At 47.5% G+C, this 9,490-nt stretch overlaps 1 protein-coding gene across 1 annotated transcript; it reads right to left on the reverse strand.

The window, feature by feature from the left end:
* Positions 1-6,041: 6,041 nt before the first annotated feature.
* On the reverse strand, positions 6,042-8,502 carry LOC133386479 (kunitz-like toxin PcKuz2). The gene is made up of 3 exons (XM_061630137.1): positions 8,436-8,502; positions 8,111-8,278; positions 6,042-6,075 (listed from the first exon to the last, which is right to left on the reverse strand). Exons 1-3 carry the CDS (start codon positions 8,500-8,502, stop codon positions 6,059-6,061), a joined length of 252 nt encoding a protein of 83 aa, XP_061486121.1. The 3' UTR covers positions 6,042-6,058.
* Between the last annotated feature and the right edge of the window lie 988 nt (positions 8,503-9,490).

Raw genomic sequence — 9,490 nt, forward strand, 5'->3', positions numbered from 1 at the left:
CTCCAAAACAACTCATGCATGCTTGCAGCCTTGGGCTCCAGCGGAGCAGGATGTGAGATGCTGTGGCTTGTGGGGAAGAGATGCTGATGGATCGTCCCCTTCCTTGCACACTCACAGCAGCCCACAGAGGCATGGTACAAGCCAGTGTGAGATGAGCGAAACAACGGGAAGCTCCACACCTCTGGCGAGGGCAAGCAGGAAACAGCCTGAAGTATGTAGGTCACAGAAACATACCGGCCTAGAGCTGGAGTTCAGCAACGTTATTTCAGGCATTTTGTCCATACCAGTGACTTGTCATCATCAGCTAACTGGGCCACGACCTCCACCAATGGTGCAGGTGTAGCAAAACTAGCACTGCTAATGGAGTTTGGCCGACAGGTTGGCGAAAACGGTCAGTTGTCCTTCTTGTGTTCAGGGGCAGTAAAGGCAGCTCTGGGTAGGCTCTTGGTCTTTGGACCCTTGGCTTCCCCACCCTAATCGTTCGGCTGCAGTTTCTGGGCTCTAAATGCCGCCCTGGGCTCCTGCTGGGAGGAAGGGTGGGATATAAATCAAATTAATAATAATAATAATAATAATAATAATAATAATAATAATAATAATAATATGGGCTGCATACAGAGCTGAAGTTGTCAGTTCTGTTCTCTCCCCTCCCCCCTCCCCAGTCTCGTCGTTTCTAGGAGAGAGCACTCAGCACCACCACCAAAGAAAACCATGCTTTGCTTTCCCCCCCAAATCTCAGCCTGGACCTGCAACTACAAGCAGCTGTAGCCATTAAGCAGAGGCCACCTGCAACATGGTTTTTCACATGTGGGGCCTGCAACTGAGCACACAGTATATTTAAACAGCCAGTACTGGAGATGTAAAGCTGACTTACATCATATTTTTTTGACATCTTCCAGAATTAAAAGATATGACATAAGAAAAATTATGGGCTATGGATACACCTTAATATTACTGGGATTCATCAAAGAAGTGGTACCTCAAGAAGAAGATGAGGAAAAAAGTACATATCAAGTAAACATGACTTTATGTCGAGCAAGCATGGAAGAAGGTTGGCAAAAAGAATTTCAATGAAAAATGGAGTCTGTTTCTTACAGGAATGGAAAAATGCAAGATGCTTTGAATCCTTATGTGTTTTTCAGGAAGATATAAAATCATGGTTTGAGAGATATTAAAATGGAAACTTGTTTGTTATTTATGTTGAAATGAGAAAAAATGAATTCTAAAAAATCAACAAAACAAAATGAATATTTAAAAGGTTATATTCATCATCTGGAAATGCTAGATAATTATATAGTGTATGTGTACACACACACACACACACACACACACACACACACACACACACACACACACAAATATATAGACAGTTTTGAAAGCAACAAACATAACTTCACCCAAGTTTGCTCTGGATCCCTATAAGGATTCCGTTAATCACCTAAAAATATATGCACGTAATTATGATTAACAAAACAGAGGTTTTTATTGTTCTGCCAAAATGTTTCGGCTTCAGCCTTCATCAGCTGCTAACATACAAATGCTGTTGCGAAGGTGGCGGTTGTAGAGCTTTGAGGATGGAATGCTCAGAGGGGCTTCCTTTGCAGAAGCTCAGTGATGCTGGTACTGGCCTCCAGGTACACATTGGCACCACATGGCCTGAACCTGGAGGACATTCCCTCACTGGCAGCCTCCCAGACGCCATATACCAGTGGTACAAGGGGCCAAAGCCAGATCTACCCCCTATTTGCACAAATCCATCCATGCAGACACATTAAACATGTATATTAAACATTATTTGTCTCCAAGACAAAACAATTTAGATATGCAGAAGTGATATGGTTTACCGTGTCATGACCCTTCTAGGATTTTCAAATGCATAAAGCATTTATTTTAAGCAAAGAAAGTGTTCTTTTGAAAACGTGCAGAAAGGGGAGAGGAAAAGTGCTTCCAGATGACCTGTTTATTGAGCATTCATTCTGATGTGTTTATGTGGTGGCTAGCTGACGTTGTGCTGAGCAAATGTTATCCCACACTTTCCAGCGTATTTACTGCCATTTTCCTATTTACAAAAACTCTGCGGTCTCCATATCCACTTTAATTGCTCAACCTGAATTTCCTGGTACGTGACTGAAAATCCTTCCCAAAAATATCAACAGTCTGGCAGTGCAGAGAGAGAAAACACTTTAACAAACCACGGAAAAATAAGGAGGAAACCAGAACTGTGTGTTCCTCCAGAGATATCAGCAGCTCCACATGCCCATTGGGTTGGTGATCTACACTGTGAAAAGCTCTTAACTGCTGTGATGATCAGGCTGTTTCTTCCACCGGGCTCACAATTCTTGCTGTCACACACATATGAAAATCATAAACTAACTTCCCACCACTCAAAATGCAGCCAGTTTTGATTTTTTTATATATTTTACATTTATAATTAGCCATGAGAAGTTACAATGCTGTTTTAAAACTTGGCTACACTTTAAAACAGAGGCAGGGCATCTGTGAAGGCCAGTTGCTGTGCTGGGGGAGGGGGGAGTGGCAGGAGAAGGGTCCTGCCCTTCTTGAGGTCTTTCGGACAGCTGATCACCTTTGGAGGCAGGTTGCTGGGACAGGGGACCCATCTTGATTGGACCCAGCAGGGGGGCTCTTGTAGGAGCCTTTCTAGCCCTTGCATGGAGCCTTCATGCAGCTGCATTTGTAATCAGGAAATGTTGTTTAACGTTTTAACGACCCAAGAGATGCTGTGCACCCCTGGCAGGTGCCCTACAGTGCGGTGACGTGGGCGTGGTGGGAAGCAACCGCGCAGGATGAGGCCCTTTGAAGCAGGGCCCTTGTGCAGTCACATGGGCCCTACGCCTGCTTCCCTTGCTGCCTGGTGAAGGGGACTCACATCTCCCGATGCTTTCACCTGCCTTCCTGCAGGACTGTCCATTGCTGTTGTGGCGGAACCGAAGGTGGCTGTGCTGTTCCTTGCGTATTCCCAGCCTTTGGCTGCTGCCCCCTGCTGGTAGGACTGGCAAATCAAAGCTTCAAGTTGCCCTCCGACCTCTGTGGGCACGGAACGGGATACAAGTGTGAATTGCATAGCCGGTTGTGCCTACAGTTCCACACAGGAGCATCTGGACGCAGTCGCCACGAGTTCTGCCGCTTTCACTAGCAAGGCTTGTGGTCTAAGTAAGGCTGCTTCCACGCTAGAATGTGAAATTGCTAGGCTTTGTGCCCGCACTTTTTATGGGGCATCCACATGACACCATCATCCAATCATTCTTATCCTGTATTTTCTCTGTGGTTCTTCCATCTTTTCTCAGAAAAGTCCAAAGGTTTATCTTCCCTTTTTTGTCAGAAGAGCACAAGAAAAGTGAAATCTCCCCAAGGGCAGGTGCTCCTGGTGCCATTTCTTCCATCTGTTTTGAAGGGTGGGCACTGATGTGGGCACAGTGACATATCAGGAAGGAGGACCTATCATAATTCACCACAAATTCATTGTAACATTTGAGGACTGGTGGGTGACATTTTATGACCCAATTTATTTACTTTTTATTAATATTTTAATTAGTAGTAAAATGCTTCCCCAGCTAAGAAAGAAAGGTATTGCATTATAATATTATAATGACATAATGTCAGGCTTTGGAGTTTTTGTTTAACATGTTCTGGTCACTGCCATTAACAACATTGCTAAGATGGAAGTGAAAGTTGTTTTTTTTTAAAGAAAAACTGCATTACTGTATTGAATGATAGTCCAATACCCTACTACAAGACTGACATCGCATTTATGATGTTATAGCATCATACTTCCTTCATTAAAAAATATAGCCAGAAAAATGTTGCAGTGATAATTAAAATATATGATTATTTAAAAATTGGGGTCATAAAATGGCACCCCCCCAAGGGTTATGGTGAATGTGTGCCCTGATGAGGCCCCCTTCCCTCCCTCCCTCCCTCGTAGTTTGAACACCGCAGTGCCAACATCCCTGGCACTAGGGGCTCTGGGAAGTAATTTTGCCAGGCCAAATAATGGATGCTGGGTGTCCTGGAAATGGCATGTCATGCACCTGGGCTGAGACACATAGTTTCTGATTGACCGGACATCCATGCACAGGGCTCAGGCACTGGAGTGGAATTATGTTCCCAGGCTCCCCAGTGCAGACTCCATTACGGCCGGAGATGGCAAATGGTGTCTGACTCATAATTCTGCATTTTGAGCTAGATAAGCACAAACCTCAGCACCATCCTGGGCAGAAGGTCCGGCTGGAAGATACTTTGGGTTCATCTCCCTATTGTGGCCCAGTTCGATCCACACTCTGCCATTTATACTCTGCCATTTCACTCTGCCATTTATAATTTTCTCTTGTTGCATTTTTGCACTGGCAAAGTGTTCAGAATGGGTACATATGCATGAGCTGAATTCATTCTGTGAAATTTAACAGTGATTAATTTGTACAATAATGGACTTTTAGAGCTGGAAGGGACCTTGAAGGCCACATAGTCCATCCCCCTGATCAATGTAGTAAATGTTTAGAATTTCAGGGTGCTAATCTTTCTGTTTCAGACCTCCAAAAGAAGAGGCCCCTCACCATGTTGCACCTTCTCCGTGGAGATCCTCTGGGCTCATCCAGACGACTGTATAATGTGCGACATGATCGCTTTGTATGTTCATTATTTTTCAGTCATCCAGATGACCTTGCGCACTTTTGTGCATTTTCGCGCGGTTAAATCCTCTTTGGCATTACCGCAAAAAATGAGATCTCCTTTTTTAAATCGGGAATCATCCGCTGTACCTTCAGGCGCTCGGATGCAATACTGCAGACTTTACAGCTGTGGGCGTTTGATGGGCGGTTCTTGGGCGGTTCCCCATACCCCTTCCCTCATTCTCAGCCAATCACGTATTTCCACTGTTGTGCATGTGCGCAAATGTCCAGGGAAAGCCCGGGAAAAAGGAACCAATCAGAGCAAAGGCTGCTTGCGCCCTCCGTGCTAAGGATGGCAGAGTGACGCCGCAGGGGGACTCCGGCTGCCCAGGGGGGAACCGGCTCTCTCTCCCCCACCCCACCACTCCTCTCTGCCGAAGTGCTCCTAACTTGCCTCTCCTCTGGGCAACCTGCTCGCTGGCACACCGCGGGGGGAAACTCCCTGATTCGGCTCCCTCCCTGCACATAGCACCCCTCCTGGCGCTCACCCACCCCCTTGAGCTCCGTGCACCCCTCTCAGCCGCCCCCGGCTCGGATCCTAGCCCCACAGCGGAACTGCCTGGAAACTGGCATGGACGGGGCGGCTCGGAGGAGGGCCCTAGCCGCTTTGCTGCTGCTGGCGGTGGGTGGCAGGTTGCTGGCTGGTGCTGGGCGCCGGAGCAGCACCTCCCCCTCCCCCCTCCCCACCACTCCTGCAAAGACCTGCTTGCTCTCCCTGTGTGTGTTTAAAAACAATAAACTCTGACGTGTGTTTCAGGAAAAGGGAGAGAAGTGGTCGCTTTTACATAAAGGTAGAAAAGCATACAGTCGGTTTTGCGAGATATCGCAAAACAAGCCAACCAAAATGCAGTAATTATTGACATATAGGCACCTGGAGACACCCCACCCCTCGCCGGCCCTGCTCCATAGTGGTGAGTGGCAAGGAACTCCATTACAGCCACTGGAAATTCAAACTTTCACGCTGGTACGTTCAAGCGCATGCGCCTTGTGCTTTGTTGCAAAGGTGGAGAGGAGCATACTCATATTTTTGCAGACCAATTGGTGAATAGGGCGGAGTGTTATGGGTGGAGCTGGGAAAAAGTAAGAAGTACGGGTCCTCTCGCTGTGTGTGTGGGCGCAAAAAAAGCGTTTTTTTTATTGGGAAAGAGCGAACAAACAGGCAAAGTGAGGACTGTCAGATGACGAACCAGATATGGAAAACGTGGATTATCCTGCTCCGTTTGGATGAGCCCTCTGTCACCCCTCTGCCTTTGCTGTTCTGCAGCCATGGAAGCACTCTGTGGAGCCAAGTGCCCTTCTGCCTTTGTCCTCATTAACCTCAGTGTTTAATTCATGCTTTGAAGGGATCAGTTAAGCCTTTTTGTTGAATTTGTTTAACCAAGCATGCTTCCTGTTAACATAAAAGTCAATTAGAGAAAACACATTAATGGTTAGGGTCAGGGTTAGGGTTTAATGATTTAAAACGAAACAAATCAGAACAAAACCACCACAGACACACTCCCAAAATGAGGGTATTTGAATCAATTAGATATTTTTTTATATGCAAACTTTCCTTGGAGGGGACTTTGCTGTAACAAGTCTTCCCCATTTCCCCCTCTGCACCCACAGTGAGGAAAACACCATCAGCGCATGCTTCAGGAGCACTAAGAGATTCAGGTGCCATTTATCTGGAGAGGCCAAATGCAAAGTTCCTCCACACAGGAGATGTTGCCTGGTGTGTGTCCTGGGATGGAGTTTTGCTTCTCTTCCCAATCTTTCTCAGCCAAATTTCATCTGAGGAATTTTGCCTTCTCCATCATCTTTTCTAGCCTAGGGAAGAAGAAAAGGCAAGTGGGTCAGGCCCTGCCTGCACCTGCCTTCCTCACTGGGCTCATTCTGACCAAAGACTTTCCTTCAACAAAGGAAGATCTGCAGACACCAAGCCAGGTGAGGATTTGGCGGAGGAGATTCCCGGGAACAAAGGAAAGCAGATTCCTGCTTGCTCTGGCTCAACTGGCTTTTGTTCTGCAGAATACACCTGGAATGGCACTCCTACAGAGATATTTTTATTCTGTTGGATGAAAATGTCACTCAGAGTTTGGAGGGGAAGAGTGTGAAGCCAAATGCCTTAAGAACCAAGGGTGCTCTCTCACTCAACCTTACATGAACTGGAGGAAGGTTCTCTGAAGTGGGGGAAAGTCACCCTCTTCCAGTCAACACAAAGCTGAGAGATTGTCACATCTGAAACGTAAAGATCAAATGGGACTTCCTCTTATACTCCAGGGCTCACTCAAGAGGCCTTGCTCCCCTAAGAGGTGTGTGCCTGCCCAGCCAGCCCCCAGAATCCCTTGCCATGACCCTGAGGACACAGTCGTGCAACCCTCGCATCATGCTTGGATACACACAATTCTCTGCCCCAGCAGCATCCTCGGCAACGGGAAGCAATGCTCAGATCCCATGCTGCTTAGTCGGCATCCTTAAGATCAAACAGCACCACCCCAACCCAAGTGGGTTCCTCATGCAGTCTGGACAGCCTACCTCGTATGTCACCCAAATAAGTAGCAAGTCAGTCCCATCATTCCTAGCCTGCACCTTCAGCCTGCAGGAGAAAGAGCGGGCATTGGACCCCTGGAAAGGGCTCAGCTGGAGGGGAGTGGCTGCCCCATGTGTCTGTCTGCTGGATGGGGAGAGGGAAAGGCAGCTCGAATGCAGCAGCTTCTTGGTCTTTTGCCAGTTACTAGTCCCCTTTTATTCCATGACTGTTAAACCTCCTCAAGAGTCTTACTGAATACTCCCAAAGAACAAGTGATTAGTGACCCCTTGCAGAAGCCAGGCTGGCTCTTCTTCAGCAAGACTGGTTGTTCAGAACGTTTGATGATTTTATCTTCAATAATGTTTTCCACTAAGCTAACAAGGACACCCAGTGCCCCCAGCTGGGTCTTCAGCTTCTGGTGCAGAGACTGTGCGTAGTTCAGCTGTGGAACTCACTGTGGTGGGGAAGGTCACCAAGTGAGATACTGGCCAATTCACGGAGGAGGAAGAGGAGTCTCTAGGTGGCCTCTAGTCATCATGGCTTCCAGGATCTGAGGCTGCATGCCTTGAAACAGAATACCTGTCTCTGGAAAGCAGTGGTTGCCCCCGTGCCCTGCTTGTGGGCCTTCTAGAGGCGTCTGACTGGTCACTGTGGGAACAGGAGGCTGGACCAGACAGGCCTTCGTCATGACCCTCTCAGCCGAGCTCTTTAGAAGAACTGCAGGCCAAAGGGGCACATCTAGTCCAGCCTCCTGGCCTCACAGTGGCCAACCAGACAGCCCCAAAGGGAAGCCTGCAAGCGTATGCTCACTGTGCCCTCTCCTATTGCACTGAGGATTCAGAGCTGAAATGTGGGGTATTAGACATGTTTAGATATGCTTACCACATCTGAGCAATCCTCTGAGTAGCCTTACCGTATTTGCTGCACGCAGATTCACATGCTTTGCGACTCTCGAAATTGTTCTCGTTTCCTCCACATCCCCCCCAGTTGAATGGCAGGCACATCTTTTTCTCATAGTTGTAGTACCAGTGCTCTTGTAGAACAAAGCAGAGGCCGCCATCAGGAGGGATGATGCATATACCTGGGGCCAGAGAAGAAAGAGATCCAAGTGGCTGACAGGCCAGGCAAGCCAAGAGTGCAAAAAGAGGCTGCCCAGTGGGTGGGGGGAGAGAATGAAAGAACAACCCCAGCACTGCCCCCCCAAGTTTCACTCACTCGCTTCCTCTGACTGTACTCACCGAGGTCCGCAGACACTGTAGAAATCTTGGCCCAAAGGCCCAGGGATCCCAGAAGGAGAAAGGTCATCCTGAACCCCATGATGCTGCTTAGAGAAGACTCTGAAATCTCAGGACTGATCCAGGTTCAGGTCCAAGACCCTTAGCAATGGGTCTGGCCCTAGATGTTCTGTCTGAGGGAAATCAGTCGCCCACTGAGCTGAAACCATGATTAGCACACCAAATTTTGCTACTCAAAATCTGAAACTCAAATGCTTTTAGACTTGTGGCATCTTCTCCTTGTTTTGATTTTGGCAGATGAAATGTCGAATATTACTACCAGTACACACTACAGAATTTAACAGACAGCATGTAAAAGCAGTAATATGTGATAGTCAACCACTTCCAGAACCTCATCTGCCAAAATCAAGGCAAGTTAAAAATGCCGGTGTGTGCCATCAAACACTAGTAAATATAGCCCATTTGTCTTCAAGCTGTCTTCCAGGGACTTGCAAATTCTTTGGAGGCATATCAATTTATCAGTGAAAAGTCCTGCTGAGAGATGACTTCTCCTTCACTCAGGAGCCAAAGAACGTAAGAAGCATCTGATTGGAGCAGTTCAGGCCAAAGGGGGCCCATCTAGCGCAGTATCCTAGAATCATAGAATAGTCGAGTTGGAAGGGGCCTACAAGGCCATCGAGTCCAACCCCCTGCTCAATGCAGGAATCCAAATCAAAGCATTCCCGAAAGATGGCTGTCCAGCTGCCTCTTGAATGCCTCCAGTGTCGGAGAGCCCACTACCTCTCTAGGTCATTGGTTCCACAGTGTTCTCACAGTGACCAACCAGATGCCCACATTGTGGGAAGCAGGACTTGAGCACATGAGCGCTCTTCCCATGCTTGTTTCCCAGCAACTGGTATTCATAGGTGCCTTCTGGGAGGAAGGGTGGGGTATAAATTTAATAAATGACAATAATAACAATAATAAATACTGGCTCCAACAGTAGAGACAGAACATAGCCTTCATGGATTCGTCTGCAATGCACAGCCCCACAGGAATGCTGGGTGTGTTGGCAGTGG

The sequence above is a fragment of the Rhineura floridana genome, chromosome 6 (genome assembly GCF_030035675.1).
Source record: "Rhineura floridana isolate rRhiFlo1 chromosome 6, rRhiFlo1.hap2, whole genome shotgun sequence".
Classification (NCBI taxonomy): Eukaryota; Metazoa; Chordata; class Lepidosauria; order Squamata; family Rhineuridae; genus Rhineura; species Rhineura floridana.

Excerpts from the sequence above, each read along its gene's own strand:
- LOC133386479 (XM_061630137.1), bottom strand. The coding sequence starts at position 8,502 with ATGACCTTTCTCCTTCTGGGATCCCTGGGCCTTTGGGCCAAGATTTCT. Across the intron at positions 8,279-8,435 it reads TACAGTGTCTGCGGACCTCG|GTATATGCATCATCCCTCCT; the intron begins GTGAGTACAGTC and ends CTCTGGCCCCAG.